At 46.8% G+C, this 19,197-nt stretch overlaps 1 protein-coding gene and 1 long non-coding RNA gene across 2 annotated transcripts; one reads left to right on the top strand and one right to left on the bottom strand.

Moving 5' to 3' along the window:
• The first annotated feature begins 12,397 nt into the window (after nt 1-12,397).
• On the top strand, nt 12,398-13,138 carry LOC138673944 (uncharacterized). Its single transcript, XR_011320384.1, has 3 exons — nt 12,398-12,613; nt 12,842-12,928; nt 13,011-13,138. It is a non-coding gene; the product is annotated as an uncharacterized lncRNA (long non-coding RNA).
• Nucleotides 13,139-14,708: 1,570 nt separating this feature from the next.
• Nucleotides 14,709-16,915, bottom strand: LOC138674453 (uncharacterized). The gene is made up of 3 exons (XM_069762293.1): nt 16,471-16,915; nt 15,677-15,994; nt 14,709-14,729 (listed from the first exon to the last, which is right to left on the bottom strand). Exons 1-3 carry the CDS (start codon nt 16,912-16,914, stop codon nt 14,709-14,711), a joined length of 783 nt encoding a protein of 260 aa, XP_069618394.1. The 5' UTR covers nt 16,915.
• Nucleotides 16,916-19,197: the final 2,282 nt, after the last annotated feature.

Below are 19,197 nucleotides of genomic sequence, written 5' to 3'. Positions count from 1 at the left end.
CGCTCCAGCGCCGCGGTGAGCTCCCTCCAACAGAGCACACTCGCCGGCGACTGACAATGACGTCAGACGCCGGCGACGTGTGCGCCTGCGGCCGACATCAGCCGCCAGCCTCCAATTGGCTGGCGGCAACTATTGACGTGCGGGCGCGTGCCCGCACGTCAATAGGAAACCGCCGCAGGCAGCGCCGGAAGGGGCCCGGTGAGCAGATGAGAAGGGGCCCGATGCGGGCCCCCTCTCTCTGCCCACCGGCTACGGCAGGGGGCCGGGGGCGGGCACATAAATGCCGGCGGCGGCCGCCGGCAGCGGTATTCGAATCACAGATGATCAGAGGGTCAACAGTGCGGTAGCCCAGGGCCCCCCCAGACCACTGGGCCCTGGGCTACCGCCCATATTGACCCTCTGATAATCCGCCCCTGGTTCCCACGTCTCAGAGCTCGTTCTATTATTTTGGGTTATTGTCAGATCACTGTATGTGCTCTGATCGCTATGTACATTGTGTTACTGAATTGCCTATCATAACAGTACAGGAAGCCAAAAGTACTAATGATTCTCAATAGAGGGAAAAAAGAAGTTCTGAGACCATTTTTTTTCCTTTGCACTGTGATTTGTCTTTTTTTTCCCCTAGAAATTTGGGTGGTTCAGGACACAGGTGTTACAATGGACATTAAAGGTCTGTCTTCATGTGTAGATCAGCTCACGGCAAGAGTTCAAGATATTCAAAATTTTGTGGTTCAGAATTCTTTGTTAGAACCGAGAATTCCTATTCCAGATTTGTTTTTTGGAGATAGAACTAAATTTCTGAGTTTCGAGAATAATTTTAACTGTTTCTGGCTTTGAAACCTCGTTCCTCTGGTGACCCAGCGCAACAGGTTAGGATCGTCATTTCTTTTTTGCGTGGCGACCCTCAGGACTGGGCATTTTCTCTTGCGTCAGGAGATCCTGCATTAAGTAATATCGATGCGTTTTTCCTGGCGCTTGGATTGCTGTACGATGAGCCTAATTCAGTAGATCAGGCAGAAAAAAATTTGCTGGCTCTTTGTCAGGCTCAGGATGAGATAGAGCTATATTGCCAGAAATTTAGAAAATGGTCCGTGCTCACTCAATGGAATGAATTTGCGCTTGCAGCCATTTTCAGAAAGGGTCTCTCTGAAGCCATTAAGGATGTCATGGTGGGATTTCCTATGCCCGCTGGTTTGAATGAGTCTATGTCTTTGGCCATTCAGATCGGTCGACGCTTGCGTGAGCGTAAATCTGTGCACCATTTGGCGGTATTACCTGAGATTAAACCTGAGCCTATGCAGTGCGATAGGACTATGACCAGAGTTGAACGGCAAGAACACAGACGTCTGAATGGGCTGTGTTTCTACTGTGGTGATTCCACTCATGCTATCTCTGATTGTCCTAAGCGCACTAAGCGGTTCGCTAGGTCTGCCGCCATTGGTACTGTACAGTCAAAATTTCTTCTGTCCGTTACCTTGATATGCTCCTTGTCGTCGTATTCTGTCATGGCGTTTGTGGATTCAGGCGCTGCCCTGAATTTGATGGACTTGGATTATGCTAAACGTTGTGGGTTTTTCTTGGAGCCCTTGCAGTGTCCTATTCCATTGAGAGGAATTGATGCTACACCTTTGGCCAAGAATAAGCCTCAATACTGGACCCAGCTGACCATGTGCATGGCTCCTGCACATCAGGAGGTTATTCGCTTTCTGGTCTTGCATAATCTGCATGATGTGGTCATGTTGGGGTTGCCATGGCTACAAGCCCATAATCCAGTATTGGATTGGAATTCCATGTTGGTGTCCAGCTGGGGTTGTCAGGGGGTACATGGTGATGTTCCATTTCTGTCAATTTCGTCATCCACCCCTTCTGAGGTTCCAGAGTTCTTGTCTGATTACCGGGGTGTATTTGATGAGCCCAAGTCTGATGCCGTACCTCCGCATAGGGATTGTGATTGTGCTATCAATTTGATTCCTGGTAGTAAATTCCCTAAAGGTCGACTGTTTAATTTATCTGTGCCTGAGCACACCGCTATGCGCAGTTATGTGAAGGAATCCCTGGAGAAGGGGCATATTCGCCTGTCATCGTCGCCATTAGGAGCAGGGTTCTTTTTTGTAGCCAAGAAGAATGGTTCGCTGAGACCGTGTATAGATTACCGCCTTCTTAATAAGATCACTGTTAAATTTCAGTACCCCTTGCCATTGTTATCTGATTTGTTTGCTCGGATTAAGGGGGCTAGTTGGTTCACTAAAACAGATCTTCGTGGTGCGTATAATCTGGTGAGAATCAGACAAGGCGATGAATGGAAAACTGCATTTAATACGCCCGAGGGTCATTTTGAGTATCTAGTGATGCCGTTTGGACTTGCCAATGCTCCATCAGTGTTTCAATCCTTTATGCATGACATCTTCCGTGAGTACCTGGATAAATTCCTGATTGTGTACTTGGATGACATTTTGATCTTCTCGGATGATTGGGAGTCTCATGTGAAGCAGGTCAGAACGGTTTTTCAGGTCCTGCGTGCTAATTCTTTGTTTGTGAAGGGATCAAAGTGTCTCTTTGGTGTGCAGAAGGTTTCATTTTTGGGGTTCATCTTTTCCCCTTCTACTATCGAGATGGATCCGGTTAAGGTCCAAGCCATCCATGATTGAACTCAGCCGACATCTCTGAAAAGTCTGCAAGAGTTCCTGGGCTTTGCTAATTTTTATCGTCGCTTCATCTGCAATTTTTCTAGTGTTGCCAAACCATTGACCGATTTGACCAAGAAGGGTGCTGATTTGGTCAATTGGTCTTCTGCTGCTGTGTAAGCTTTTCAAGAGTTGAAGCGTCGTTTTTCTTCTGCCCCTGTGTTGTGTCAACCAGATGTTTCTCTTCCATTCCAGGTCGAGGTTGAGGCTTCTGAGATTGGAGCAGGGGCTGTTTTGTCACAGAGAGGTTCTGGTTGCTCAGTGGTGAAACCATGCGCTTTCTTTTCCAGGAAGTTTTCGCCTGCTGAGCGAAATTATGATATGGGCAACCGAGAGTTGCTGGCCATGAAGTGGGCATTCGAGGAGTGGCGTCATTGGCTTGAAGGAGCTAAACATCGCGTGGTGGTATTGACTGATCATAAGAACTTGACTCATCTCGAGTCTGCCAAGCGTTTGAATCCTAGACAAGCTCGTTGGTCGTTGTTTTTTGCCCGTTTTGACTTTGTGATTTCGTACCTTCCGGGCTCTAAAAATGTGAAGGCGGATGCTCTGTCTAGGAGTTTTGTGCCCGACTCTCCGGGTTTATCTGAGCCGGCGGGTATCCTCAAGGAAGGAATAATTGTGTCTGCCATTTCCCCTGATTTGCGGCGGGTGCTGCAAAAATTTCAGGCTAATAAACCTGATCATTGCCCAGCGGAGAGACTGTTTGTCCCTGATAGGTGGACGAATAGAGTTATCTCTGAACTTCATTGTTCGGTGTTGGCTGGTCATCCTGGAATCTTTGGTACCAGAGAGTTAATGGCTAGATCCTTTTGGTGGCCGTCTCTGTCGCGGGATGTTCGTACTTTTGTGCAGTCCTGTGGGATTTGTGCTCGGGCTAAGCCCTGCTGTTCTCGTGCCAGTGGGTTGCTTTTGCCCTTGCCGGTCCCAAAGAGGCCTTGGACACATATCTCTATGGATTTTATTTCAGATCTTCCCGTTTCTCAAAAGATGTCAGTCATTTGGGTGGTCTGTGATCGCTTTTCTAAGATGGTCCATCTGGTACCCTTGTCTAAATTGCCTTCCTCCTCTGATTTGGTGCCTTTGTTCTTCCAGCATGTGGTTTGTTTGCATGGCATTCCTGAGAATATTGTTTCTGACAGAGGTTCCCAGTTTGTTTCGAGGTTTTGGCGAGCCTTTTGTGGTAGGATGGGCATTGACTTGTCTTTTTCCTCGGCTTTCCACCCTCAGACTAATGGCCAGACCGAACGAACCAATCAGACCTTGGAAACTTATCTGAGATGCTTTGTTTCTGCTGATCAGGATGACTGGGTGTCCTTTTTGCCTTTGTCTGAGTTCGCTCTTAATAATCGGGCCAGCTCGGCTACCTTGGTTTCGCCGTTTTTCTGCAATTCTGGGTTCCATCCTCGTTTCTCTTCAGGACAGGTTGAGTCTTCGGACTGTCCTGGTGTGGATACTGTGGTGGACAGGTTGCAGCAGATTTGGACTCAGGTAGTGGACAATTTGACCTTGTCCCAGGAGAAGGCTCAACTTTTCGCTAATCGCAGACGCCGTGTGGGTCCCCGACTTCGTGTTGGGGATCTGGTTTGGTTATCTTCTCGTCATATTCCTATGAAGGTTTCCGCTCCTAAGTTTAAACCTCGTTTTATTGGTCCGTATAGGATTTCTGAGGTTCTTAATCCTGTGTCTTTTCGTCTGACCCTCCCAGATTCTTTTTCCATACATAACGTATTCCATAGGTCATTGTTGCGGAGATACGTGGCACCTATGGTTCCATCTGTTGAGCCTCCTGCCCCGGTTTTGGTGGAGGGGGAATTGGAGTATATTGTGGAGAAGATTTTGGATTCTCGTGTTTCAAGACGGAAACTCCAGTATCTGGTTAAATGGAAGGGTTATGCTCAGGAAGATAATTCCTGGGTTTTTGCCTCTGATGTCCATGCTCCCGATCTTGTTCGTGCCTTTCATGTGGCTCATCCTGGTCGGCCTGGGGGCTCTGGTGAGGGTTCGGTGACCCCTCCTCAAGGGGGGGGTACTGTTGTGAATTCTGTGGCAGAGTTCACTCCTGTGGTCACAAGTGGTACTTCGGCTGATTCTCTCTGGGAGCTTCCGTTTGTGGAGGAAAGTGGTACTGCAGCTTCTGAGTTTCCTCCCTCAGGTGATCTGGTGAGGTCGTTAGCTGCTTCTCTACTTAACTCCACCTAATGCTTTGATCCATGCTTCCTGTCAATGTTCCAGTGTTGGACTTGTGTTTCTCTGGATCATTCCTGTGGCCTGATGCTCTGCATAGCTAAGTGCTTCTTTGCTATTTGTTGCTATTTTTTCTGTCCAGCTTGTCTATTTGTTTTGCTGGAAGCTCTGGGACGCAAAGGGTGTACCTCCGTGCCGTTAGTTCGGTACGGAGGGTCTTTTTGCCCCCTTTGCGTGGTTTTCTTTAGGGTTTTGTGTAGACCGCAAAGTTATCTTTCCTATCCTCGTTCTGTCTAGAATATCGGGCCTCACTTTGCTGAATCTATTTCATCCCTACGTTTGTCTTTTCATCTTACTCACAGTCATTATATGTGGGAGGCTGCCTTTTCCTTTGGGGTATTTCTCTGAGGCAAGGTAGGCTTATTATTCTATCTTCAGGCTAGTTAGTTTCTCAGGCTGTGCCAAGTTGCATAGGGAGCGTTAGGCGCAATCCACGGCTGCCTCTAGTTGTGTTTGGAGAGGATCAGGAATTGCGGTCTACAGAGTTCCCACGTCTCAGAGCTCGTTCTATTATTTTGGGTTATTGTCAGATCACTGTATGTGCTCTGATCGCTATGTACATTGTGTTACTGAATTGCCTATCATAACACCCATGGCCACAGATTTCATTTAGAAAAAAAACCCTGCAGCAAAAGGTTGGGTGTGTCAGTCTTGATTTACAAGCTTGTAGAACAGGTGGCTCTGCAAAGCTCAACCTGTGTGAGGCAACACGGAGCCAAGCAAAGCCAAAATGCCTGGCACCCCTCAGTGTCGCACGGTGGTGCATTTGCCCAAGGTAACTGGTCTCGGATATGGACTGTCTTGATTCCCGGCTGCGATCCAGAGAATACAATGTGCTGCTTACTTTGTGAGTTCTGGACAGTAATACACATTTGTTTTGAACTTTCCTGGGTCACTGTCTGTCTGTCACACTGCACTAACCCAGCTGCACTACACTCCAAGAAATGATATAGAGACATTGTGGAGACACATAATTGCATCTTAATTAACCAGATTACTATTTTTAGCAAGTCAAGAAGAATAGACTGTTATTTGTATTTTGGCTTTTGAATTTATGTGTCTGTCAAGAAAGCAGACTTCTGCTTGTGTAAGGGTACCGTCACACAGTGCAATTTTGATCGCTACGACGGCACGATTTGTGACGTTACATCGTCGCTTAATTATCGTTTCAAACATCGTAGACTGCGGTCACACTACACGATGCACGGCGCTGAAGCGATAAATTCATGACGTATTTGCGATGTAGAAGTCGTATGGGACAGTCGTAGGGTCGTGTCACACACGACGATTCTGAGCAAATTTTGCATAATCTGTGCGTGACGTTGTTCACTAGGGGCGTGTTGTGCTACTAGCTAGTGTGCTGATAGGCCAAAGGTTCTGTGCACACAATTGGTTGGAAAATTTGTCACCTGAGCGCTATTGTTCCCAATGCCACCTCACTGCTTTCAAAATTTCCTTTCTTCACTTCGTACTTGGACACTTGGTGGACCTGGACATTGGAATTTTCTACTTCGCTGAATATACCACGCTTTGCACCGCTGCTTCGAGGTATGTAAACCGCTTGGGCGTGGTGGATGGAACGCTGTATGGACGGCATGAGTGCTTCGTTCCACCGCTGAAGCGAAGCGGATGGTACACTGTCGTGGCTGGAGGGCTACAATGTGGCAGATGGTACGCTGTTGTGACTGGTTGTGTCTGGTGAGCTAGAGCGTGGCAGATGGTACAATGTATGGTCACCATGAGCGCTTTGTGTGGCTGCTGTGGGGAAGCGGGCGGTAGTGGCCTATGGCGCGGCAGATGGAAGAAGCGATGCGGATGGTACGCTGTTGTGACTGGTTGTGACTGGTCATGACTGGTGGGCTACAGCGTGGTAGATGGAACGCAGTTTGGTCGGCATGACCGCTTCGTTCCGCCGCTGAAGCGATGCGGATGGTACGCTGTTGTGACTGGTGGGCTAGAGCGTGGTAGATGGAACGCTGTTTGGTCGGCATGACCGCTTCGTTCCGCCGCTGAAGCGATGCGGATGGTACGTTGTTGTGACTGGTTGTGACTGGTTGTGTCTGGTGAGCTAGAGCGTGGCAGATGGTACAATGTATGGTCACCATGAGCGCTTTGTGTGGCTGCTGTAGGGAAGCGGGCGGTACACTGTTCTGGGTTATGGTGGCCTATGGCGTGGCAGATGGAAGAAACGATGGTAGGCATGAGCGCTTTGTGTGGCTGCTGTTGTTAAGCGTTTGGCACACTGGCAAAAGTATTGTTTAAAGGACTCTTTGTCAACCATGTAATTTTTTTTTATAATTATTTTTCAGATGTCAAATCGTGTGGAGTTCATCAGGGATTTCATCGAAATTTATCAGTCTTTTCCCTGCCTCTGGAAAATCAAATCTCCTGAGTATTGTAACAGGGAAAAGAGGAGGGAGGGTTACTTAAAGCTCATTGAGCTTTACAATAGTCATGCACCCGAAGAGGCAGCAAACGAAGCAGTTATTAAAAAGAAAATCCAGGCGCTCCGCACGGTGTGGAGGAAGGAGCTGAACAAGGTTCTTCAGACTACAAGGTCCGGAGCTTCCACTGAAGATGTTTATGTGCCAAAACTTTGGTATTTTGAACATCTTAATTTTCTGAGGGACCAAGAGGTGCCACGGACTTCCACGTGTCTTCGCTTGTTGCCACCTGTGGAACAAATAGTTTTGGAGAACCACGACGAGCAGGAGTCACAAGGGCAACAAGTAAGTAGCTCTTTGGACGAAAGTTCACCAATGTGTCCTATAATTACATAATTTTTCTCTGCATTTTATGTTTTATACTTCTGATTATCACATCAGTTTGAAGTTGTTACAAAAACATGTACACATAAGTAACCCTGTCGCAGTCAAGTATTATATGGGGAACGTAATATGTATGAAATGGCGATATATCTAAACCATACCATCTAAGCAATATAGAAAATAGTATCGCTTCAAGCTGCCGATGTACTCTTGTTGACACTATTTAGACTATAAAATATTCGTCAGGTTCCCCTAGCAGTCAGAACAGTGTAGTTCAAAGTATTAAATAAAAGGGAGGGTTAAAGAATATTACTAAGCTTAAAATATATTATAATCTTTTTTTTACCTACTACGAATATATAGTTTGGATGCGGTTATGGTGGTACAACTTTTTGTTGCCGGGTTCATAACTTGTTTTTTTTTTCCCCCCAGGATGACAGTGCGCAGGAGAGTACACTGGACTGTTCACAGGACTGCACGACAACAGATTTAGTGGAGGCTGCACCTGCCAGGACTCAATCGAGGCAAGGTCCAAGAAAACGGAAAGCCACCTCTGACGCCTCGCATGAACTATTGAGCCTTGCAAAGAAGGTGTTGACAAGCAATGTTAGCCCTGCGTTGCAGGGGTTTGGACACTATGTGGTTGACAAACTGGCCAAAATGGACGACAACCAAAGAATACTAGCAGAGCGTCTGATTATGGAAGCAGTAAACAAGGGTACAGATGGCGATTTGGACAAGAACACTTGTTTGGTCTCTTCCCGGCCAATACAGCGGACAGAGCCATCAAATTACAATGGTTGGTCACAGTGTCAGACATCGATGCGACACAATGCTCACGTTTCCCACTTCGGCCAGCCACCCCCTAATAACTCCTACATGCCAATACCTTCACATATGGCTTCGCCCATCAGGCACCAAAGTTTTCAGCCGGAACAATCGTCGTATCATCATTTGTGATTTCCTAACTTCTTTTACATTCCTTTTTATTTTATTGTCTTGTTAAAATAATGTTTGAAATAAAAGCTTTTATTAGAAATTCTATCACTACTTTTTGATTGGTGTGTCTCGATCACAGCACTGTATGAGGGCAGAAATTAACGTAACAAACTAATGTAAACTTAACTAAAACAAAGAAAAATTGAATAAAAGTTTAAATAATTTTTTTTAATTTAACAACATAACATTTTTTTAACCATTAACACTATTTATTATTGTCCCCCCTACAACTGGTGGCACATGTCCTTTATCTTCTGCAACTCTACGATTGCCAGATTCTGCTGCTTGTGAATGTGCGCCAGAGTCTCGCACAGCCTTTCAATCCTGGCTTTTACATCCAGGATGGTCACACTGCCGGCTGCTGTTGGTGACAAAGCATAAAAACCTAACATTAATACCACAGTATTATCCTGATAGTGGGCTGTGATCACATCCCCATAATAGCGTACAGGATGAATGAAACATCTGAGGCGGCAGAAGGCTCTGAAACGGCCCTTGCTGTACAGGGTTACATAGAGAGAGGCAGTGAGTGACAATCTTTAACGTGTAGGGAAAACTTACGTGGCAAGACCTCGTCTGGGGACATATTCTCCGAAAGAGAGAAGCCCGGAAGAGCATCAGGGGGACAGTACTGCGGTGACTGGGATGCCTCGGGGTGGCGGCGCTGTTTCTTTGCCTCTTTTAATGGAAAAAAAGGTGCTGTCAGCATTCATAAATAAATAATTTTTTAGAAGAGGGAAGAGGGGACCTGCCACCAAATCCTCATCACATTATTGTGTGAACCTACTAGGTTGTTGTGCCGTTGACCCTGAGGGCGCACGGACATCGGAGGCGGGGTGGGAAGCCTCGTGGCTGCTGCGCTGTGTTTTTGCCTCTGTGAAGGAAAAAATAAAGTTCGGTCTTCAGATATGGCAACTGTGACTGCGGGGGTGGGGGGGGGAGTTGGAAGAGGGGACCTGCAACCAAATCAAAATCACATTATTGTGTGAACATACTAGGATCTGGAGGCACGGAGGGCAACTCTGGATCAGAGTCCGTGTCAAAGGCCCGGTACAGACGACGGCGGCGCTGTGTCTTTGCCTCTGTGAAGGGAAAAAAATCAAATTTTTTAAACATAAATGGCAACAGTGACTGCAGGTGGGGGGGGGGATCGAGGGGACCTGCCACCAAATCCTCATCACATTATTGAGTTAACCTACTAGGATCTGTTGTTGACCCGGAGGGCACTGGGACAGAAGAGGCCGTGTGGGAAGCCTCGTGGCTGCTGCGCTGTGTTTTTGCCTCTGTGAAGGAAAAGATAAAGTTTGGTCTTCAGATATGGCAACTGTGACTGCGGGGGTGGGGGGGGGTAGTTGGAAGAGGGGACCTGCAACCAAATCAAAATCACATTATTGTGGGAACATACTAGGATCTGGAGGCACGGAGGGCAACTCTGGATCTGAGTCCGTTTCAAAGGCCTGGTACAGACGACGGCGGCGCTGTGTCTTTGCCTCTGTGAAGGGAAAAACATCAAATTTTTTAAACATAAATGGCAACAGTGACTGCAGGTGGGGGGGGGGGATCGAGGGGACCTGCCACCAAATCCTCATCACATTATTGAGTTAACCTACTAGGATCTGTTGTTGACCCGGAGGGCACTGGGACAGAAGAGGCCGTGTGGGATGCCTTGTGGCGGCGGCGCTGTCTCTTGTCCTCTGTGAAGGAAAAAAAATCAAATTTTTTTAGCATAAATGGCAACAGTGACTGCAGGTGGGGGGGGGGGGATCGAGGGGACCTGCCACCAAATCCTCATCACATTATTGTGTTAACCTACTAGGATCTGTTGTTGACCCGGAGGGCACTGGGACAGAAGAGGCCATGTGGGATGCCTTGTGGCGGCGGCGCTGTCTCTTGTCCTCTGTGAAGGAAAAAAAATCAAATTTTTTTAACATAAATGGCAACAGTGACTGCAGGTGGGGGGGGGGGATCGAGGGGACCTGCCACCAAATCCTCATCACATTATTGTGTTAACCTACTAGGATCTGTTGTTGACCCGGAGGGCACTGGGACAGAAGAGGCCGTGTGGGATGCCTTGTGGCGGCGGCGCTGTCTCTTGTCCTCTGTGAAGTAAAAAAAAAAGTTCGGTCAGCAGAAAGCTGTGCCACATAGTGCTCTTCACCGTTCAAACTGCCCCATAGCTGTGCCACATAGTGGCTCTGCAACGTTCAAACTGCCCCATAGCTGTGCCACATAGTGGCTCTGCAACGTTCAAACTGCCCCATAGCTGTGCCACATAGTGGCTCTGCAACGTTCAAACTGCCCCATAGCTGTGGCACATAGTGGCTCTGCAACGTTCAAACTGCCCCATAGCTGTGCCACATAGTGGCTCTGCAACGTTCAAACTGTTCCCTAGGCTGTGGCACATAGTGGCTCTTCACCGTTCAAACTGTCCCATAGCTGTGCCACATAGTGGCTCTGCAACGTTCAAACTGTTCCCTAGGCTGTGGCACATAGTGGCTCTGCAACGTTCAAACTGCCCCATAGCTGTGCCACATACTTTTGGCTACCTGAGTACTAACCTCTGCGAATCTCCTGGCGAAGCTCCTGCAGGCGCTCTGGACTTTTGGACTTGAGATCGCCCCATTTTTTCACTATCTGGGCCTTGCTGCGAGTTATCCCAAACCGCTTCCTGAGGCCCTCAGACACCACACGGACAACTTCCTCCTTGTGCTGGTTGCGGTGCAGCACCATCCCTGTGGTTTCATACTGCATCCTATCCATTGTTCCAATAAGGAACTTGAGCTCTGGGATGCCCATAGGTGGACCACGGCGACTGGCAGCCATTATCACGATGTCAGGGGACAAAAACAAGCTAGGGCAGGCACGCAGGAACGCTGTAACGTCATCACGCCATCATAGACCACGAGCGTACATTACGTGCCGCTCCGGCGTTATATAACGATCCTTCGAACGGCATTTACTATGCGCGTTCCTTTTGTAACGCTCAGTCGTCACAAATGTGACGCTGTTCATAAACGGCAACGCTGTTGCGATGCCAATCGCGCGGCAGGACGGCGGTGCGCTGCTCCTCCTCTGGGCGTTGCTGTTCAGGGTCATTCCAGCTAAAATGGCGGCGAGAATGCGTTCTGCTCCTCTGGGGCAGCCAGAACTGCTTTTTTTTATTCGTCAGATGGATGCCATGGATTACGAGGGTCTGGAGAGCCGCCCTGCCCACCCACACATCCACAAGCGAGAAGTGCTTGGCCACATAACAAGAATGATGGAGAGGAGGTTTGGCGTCTGCCGCAGTCAGCTTCAGCTGCGTAAAAAATGGGCTGACCTCCGCTATAAAACGCCACAAATGTTTGCTGAGTTGCGTGCGGAGGCAAGGCGAGGCAAGTACTAGTATGTGGGGATGCACGCTGTCAGGAGGGGGGGGGGGTTTGGGAGGGAGGCTTGCGCTCATGGTTGCCAACGTGACCTCAAATGCATTAAAACACATGCCCCGTTTTGGTAAAATTTAGTTATTTTCCAAGCAGAATATGCGTTGTCCGTGAGAAAACTTGTCGGGTTCCCTAATCTCAACCACCATCTTGAAATTATTAAGATGTCCATAATTTTTACTTTCTCAATTTCCCATAAATATTAACGGAGGAGGTTGGCCTAATGATGAAATAATAAGTTTTCCAAAGACAGGAAGACCATTGAACACCAGAGCCCACATACATGTCTGAGTATCGCACCCCTGTAAAGTGTGATCTCTATTTTATGTTTGAGTATATTGTAAGCTTTGATCTGCAGCACTCAACATTTGTGTGTAAACATTGTGATTCTTTACTTTAGGTGTAGAGAGACAGCGGCGGCAAGTCAGACCCACCATTGCCACCAGTACCCCATCTTCAGGCACCAGTGGGAGCCCACAGTCCGGGACATCACGTAAGTTCACAATCATTTATTGCATTTTTTTTTTTACATAACAGGGTAGCTGAAATATTTGAAGACATTACAGACGCAGTAATGACCCAGCGGCCTACCACGCCTCCACCATCTGTTGCGACCCCAGTGAAGTGTGATATAAATTTTATGTTTCTGTATATTGTTAGCTTTGATCTGCAGCACTCTACATGTGTTTTTAAAGATTGCGTTTGTTAACTTTCTGTGTAGAGAGACAGCGGCGGCAACAGGTACCTGCCATTGCCAGCAGCACCACAGCATCCACCACCAGCGGGAGCCCACAGTCCGTGACGTCACGTAAGTTAACAATCATAGATTACAGTTTTTCAACTGCATACGGGACATAAGAGGGTAGCGGAAATATTTGAATACATTACAGACGCAGTAATGACCCAGCGGCCTACCACGCCACCACCAGACAGCAGACAGCCTCGCACCCCTACACCACCCTCAACACCTCCCTTTCGACACTCCTCTTCCTCCCCCGGGTCGGCGGCATTCTCCCCAGAAGCTAACATACGTAAGTGACCAAAACAGCGAGCGCTTCCCAACGGCGTGTTCCATAGTTAACCAGATCTGTTATTATTTCCTTTTAGCTGCTGCAGCTAGATCGCTGGGATGGGACATTAGCAGCTCTGGTTCTGGCAATGAGGAACCGGCGTCCCTTCTCCGTAAGTATCAAGATAATGCGAGTGGTTTTCTGCTGGATGTCACCATAGACAACTAAAACTGTAAAATGTAATAAAATTTACATCGCCCTGTGGTGCCAGACCAAATAGAAATTTACAACACAGAAAATTTGGTCCTGCCCCAGAGGTCGAGATGTATTTTCAGTGGAATCAACGTTGGTTCTCCAACCTCTTCTATCCACAGAACCGGCCACCGTAAGAGAGCTCCTGGCGAGACAATTGCGACTGGAGCGGACAGCAGCGCTCCTGCAGCAGACAGCAGCGCTCCTCCAGAGTCAAGTGGAGCAGCAGGGCGTGACGCTGCGACACCTCTTGGGCCGGAGATAATTTTTTTTTTTGGGGGGGGGGATATGTTATATTTTGTTGTAAAATAATTTAAAACCAAGAAAGTGTTACAAAAAAAACCAAAAATCTTCGCATTATTTCTTTAATGTTTACCAAGCTATAAGGGTTAACAGCACCATTTTATAGGCATCACATTTAAAGTTATTTAGAGAGGTTTATATGACAACAAAGCAAAAAAAAATTTTTTTTTATACGGCGCGATCCTGCCAGGGTACAGCTCCAGAACCATTAAAGTACTGACAGTATTTTTCGCGACAGTCCCTTGCATCGTCTGCCTGTCTGCCAGATCCAAGAGCTTGAAGAGCTGTAAAATTATCAGGTTGTGTACGCCATTCCCCGGGCACAATATCTCCGGTTCTTGCGTCCACTGCATCAATAAACGAAGGAGGAGAATAGGAGCTCGTATCATGACGTCTCAGGAAATTATGGAGCACACAGCATGCCAAAACCACAAAGTCTATAGACGGCAGCTTCAAGTTGATAGCTGTGTGGAACACTCTAAACCGATTTGCCATAATCCCAAAGGCATTTTCAACCACACGACGGGCCCTCGACAACCGGTAATTAAAGATTCTGCGCTCCGGTGTGAGTGTTCTCTGTGCAAATGGCTTCAGCAAATGTGGATGAAGAGGGAAAGCTTCATCAGTAGTGTTGAGCGATACCGTCCGATACTTGAAAGTATCGGTATCGGATAGTATCGGCCGATACCCGAAAAATATCGGATATCGCCGATACCGATATCCGATACCAATACAAGTCAATGGGACATCAAGTATCGGAAGGTATTCTCATGGTTCCCAGGGTCTGAAGGAGAGGAAACTCTCCTTCAGGCCCTGGGATCCATAGGGAGGTGTAAAATAAAGAATAAAAATAAAAAATATTGATATATTTACCTCTCCGGCGGCCCCTGAACTCAGCGCGGGTAACCGGCAGGCTTCGTTGTTCAAAATCAGCGCTTTTAGGACCTGAGAAACACGTCCCGGCTTCTGATTGGTCGCGGGCCGCCCATGTGACCGCCACGCGACCAATCACAAGCCGCGACGTCACCGCAAGCTATTAGCGCGCTCATTTTTGAAAAATGAGCGCGTTAATGACTTTCAAAGACGTAGCGGCTTGTGATTGGTCGCGGCCACGCGACCAATCACAAGCTGCTATGTCTTTCAAAGCCATTAACGCGCTCATTTTTAAAAATGAGCGCGTCAATAGCTTGCGGTGACGTCGCGGCTTGTGATTGGTCGCGGCCACGCGACCAATCACAAGCCGCTATGTCTTTCAAAGCCATTAACGCGCTCATTTTTAAAAATGAGCGCGTCAATAGCTTGCGGTGACGTCGCGGCTTGTGATTGGTCGCGGCCACGCGACCAATCACAAGCCGCTATGTCTTTCAAAGCCATTAACGCGCTCATTTTTAAAAATGAGCGCGTCAATAGCTTGCGGTGACGTCGCGGCTTGTGATTGGTCGCGGCCGCGACCAATCACAACCCGCTACGTCTTTGAAAGCCATTAACGCGCTCATTTTTAAAAATGAGCTCGTTAATAGCTTGCGGTGACGTCGCGGCTTGTGATTGGTCGCGTGGCCGCGACCAATCACAAGCCGCTACGTCTTTGAAAGTCATTAACGCGCTCATTTTTCAAAAATGAGCGCGCTAATAGCTTGCGGTGACGTCGCGGCTTGTGATTGGTCGCGTGGCGGTCACATGGGCGGCCCGCGACCAATCAGAAGCCGGGACGTGTTTCTCAGGTCCTAAAAGCGCTGATTTTGAACAACGAAGCCTGCCGGTTACCCGCGGACTCACCAGGGGCCGCCGGAGAGGTAAATATATCAATATTTTTTATTTTAATTCTTTATTTTACACATCTCTATGTATCCGATACCGATACCCGATACCACAAAAGTATCGGATCTCGGTATCGGAATTCCGATACCGCAAGTATCGGCCGATACCCGATACTTGCGGTATCGGAATGCTCAACACTATTCATCAGCGATGAAGACAAAATTTAGGTTTGCTTTTGTGTCTTCATTTAGTGGCAACAGCAGTTCATTGTTCCTCAAGCTTTCCCCAAATGAAGTGTGTTCAAAAACACCACCGTCGGAGACTCGACCATTCATGCCAACATCCACATCGACAAACTCATAGTTTGCATTGACAAGGGCCATGAGGATCACACTGAAATATCCTTTGTAGTTGAAAAAAAAGGATCCAGAGTTGGCTGGTTGCGTGATGCGCACATGCTTTCCATCTAATGCACCACCGCAGTTTGGAAACTGCCACAGCTCATCAAAATCGGAAGCAATCCTCTTCCAGTCATCGGCCGTCTTGGGAAACTGCAAGATGAGAAGGAAACATGTACTAATTAGGTCAAATATATTATGCACATATTATGTGGACATCCTACAGTGATTGAGGCGCAGTATGGATTAGTATAACAAAGTCAACAACCCAGAGTATGCAGGCAGCCATTTTTTCAGATGGCTTTGGTGACTCAGAGGGGGTGCTAAACAATATATCTAAATAATTTAATCAATAAAATTACGTTGGGAGCAGCAAATAAAAAAGGGTGGCGCAGGGTTGGAGCAGCACATATCAGAATGGAGCCGCAAAATGGTAGCAGCACATGTCAGAATGGAGGTGCAGGATCACAGCAGCACATGTCAGAATGGGGGCGCAGGATGGGAGCAGCACATGATAGGATGTAGAACATATACCTATAGAAATGCTCGCCATCAGGGCGTCGAACGGGTTCAATTGCTAGTATAACATATAGAGACATAACACAGCAGCCAAAAAAATATAGTAGTACCTCCATATAATGCCTTAAGCTCTGCACAATGGCCTCGCATGTCTCCGGAATCACAACGCTCAGGAAAGGTCTGGAAACAGCTGCGGAAAACTGCAAATCCTGAAGAGACCTTCCTGTTGCCAGGAAGCGCAGTGTCACCGCCAACCTTTCCTCCACGGGCACGGCTGCACGCATCGGCGTATCACACCTTTGTATGAGTGGCGTAACAGCAGACAGTATTATTTTGAAGGATTCCTCGGACATCCGAAGGTAGTTTCGGAAATCTTGAGGGTTATTGTCACGTAACTCTCTTATGAGACCCATGTGTGACAATGTGGATCTTTTCTGCAGCCAGCTCTGGGTCCACATGCGACGTTTTCGTTTAGGACATCTCTCCTCTTGGAGACGTGCTGCCTCAAACACCAGGGCAGCAGCAACAACAGAACTCTCATCGGAAGTGAGCATAGTTCCTAAAAAGAAAACAAGCGTACAATAAATACACGTGCTTACAAAACAATGTTCTGACCATTCATCTAATAACTATATATGTTACCACTGGTATTAAATGGGGCAGTCAACCATCTCGATCTGTAAAAGGATTAATTAATTGGGCCACGCTACAGCTGTGTACCTGAGGTTCTCAGGCCTACCCTACTCAAAGGAACAATCAACCACACTCCAGCGTTTATCCCCGTTGAAGCGCAACATATGCTACGCTGTAGCGTTATACATACCTTTTGCGGTAAAAGTCTAGTAGTTAAAAGTCCAGGGAATCCAGCGAATTTAGTTCTGTTCACAGCACGTGCTACAGAGAGAAATGAATAGCGCGCTCGAGAGCTCCGGTTTTATCCGCTGGGAACAATAGTCCTTTGTCGAATGAGCGCACAGTATTGTACCGCCCAATCAGCACACGGGAGGTGGAGAATTCAGCGCTCCTACGTAGCCAGCTCCTCCGCCCTTTACATCGTATACAATATCGTGCACACCTTTGTCACACCATGCGATCATGCCGCCACAGCGGGACACTGGACGACGAAAGAAAGTTTCAAACGATCTGCTACGACGTACGATTCACAGCGGGGTCCCTGATCGCAGGAGCGTGTCACACGCTGCGATATCGTACCTATATCGCTCGAACGTCACAAATCGTGCCGTCGTAGCGATCAAAATTGCACTGTGTGACGGTACCTTAAGCCTGTAATATTGACATTTTAAATAACATATTGTACTCTTATCCTTGATGACTAGTGATGTTTACTGATATGCTAATTATGCATTGTGTAAGCTAGTTTGGTGACTATGAAAACATAGAAGAAAAAACTATGCAAATAGATGAAATAATCAATTAATGCTACTTGATCTCATGTCCATTCTTACCCTTTATGTCAATACTGAATGAAGGACACTTGTTAACCCCTTTACCCCCAAGGGTGGTTTGCACGTTAATGACCGGGACAATTTTTACAATTCTGACCACTGTCCCTTTATGAGGTTATAATTCTGGAACGATTTAATGGATCCCAGTGATTCTGACACTGTTTTCCCGTGACATATTGTACTTCATGATAGTGGTAAAATTTATTTGATATTACCTGCGTTTATTTGTGAAAAAAATGGAAATTTGGCAAAAAATTTTTAAATTTCGCAATTTTCCAAATTTGAATTTTTATGCAATTAAATCACAGAGGTATATCACACAAAATACTTAATAAGTAACATTTACCACATGTATACTTTACATCAGCACAATTTTGGAACCAAAATTTTTTTTGTTAGGGAGTTATAAGGGTTAAAATTTGACCAGCAATTTCTCATTTTTACAACACCATTTTTTTTTAGGGACCACATCACATTTTAAGTCATTTTGAGGGATCTGTATGATAGAAAATACCCAAGTGTGACACCATTCTAAAAACTGCACCCCTCAAGGTGCTCAAAACCATATTCAAGAAGTTTATTAACCCTTCTGGTGCTCCACAGGAATTTTTGGAATGTTTAAATAAAAATGAACATTTAACTTTTTTTCACAAAAATTTACTTCAGCTCCAATTTGTTTTATTTTACCAAGGGTATCAGGAGAAATTGGACCCCAAAAGTTGTTGTACAATTTGTCCTGAGTACACCGATACCCAATATGTGGGGGTAAACCACTGTTTGGGCGCATGACAGAGCGAAGGAGCGCCATTTGACTTTTCAATGCAAAATTGACTGGAATCGAGATGGGACACCATGTTGCGTTTGGAGAGCCCCTGATGTGCCTAAACATTGAAACGGGGGGTTTCAATGTTTAGGCACATCAGGGGCTCTCCAAACGCAACATGGTGTCCCATGCACTTTGCACTTTGACCCACCAAGTGCTTCACAGAAGTTTATAATGCAGAACCATAAAAATAAAAAATCATATTTTTTCACAAAAATTATCTTTTGCCCCCAATTTTTTATTTTCCCAAGTGTAAGAGAAGAAATTGGACCCCAAAAGTTGTTGTACAATTTGTCATGAGTACGCTGATACCCATTATGTGGGGTGAACCACTGTTTGGGCGCATGGGAGAGTTCGGAAGGGAAGGAGCGCCGTTTGACTTTTCAATGCAAAATTGACAGGAATTGAGATGGGACGCCATGTTGCGTTTGGAGAGCCACTGATGTGCCTAAACATTGAAACCCCCCAAAAGTTACACCATTTTGGAAAGTAGACCCCCTACGGAACTTATCTAGAGGTGTGGTGAGCACTTTGACCCACCAAGTGCT

The sequence above is a fragment of the Ranitomeya imitator genome, chromosome 4 (assembly GCF_032444005.1).
Source record: "Ranitomeya imitator isolate aRanImi1 chromosome 4, aRanImi1.pri, whole genome shotgun sequence".
Lineage (NCBI taxonomy): Eukaryota > Metazoa > Chordata > Amphibia > Anura > Dendrobatidae > Ranitomeya > Ranitomeya imitator.
The sequence above is the reverse complement of the archived record's forward strand: the minus strand, read 5'-3'. Positions and strand labels throughout refer to the sequence as shown.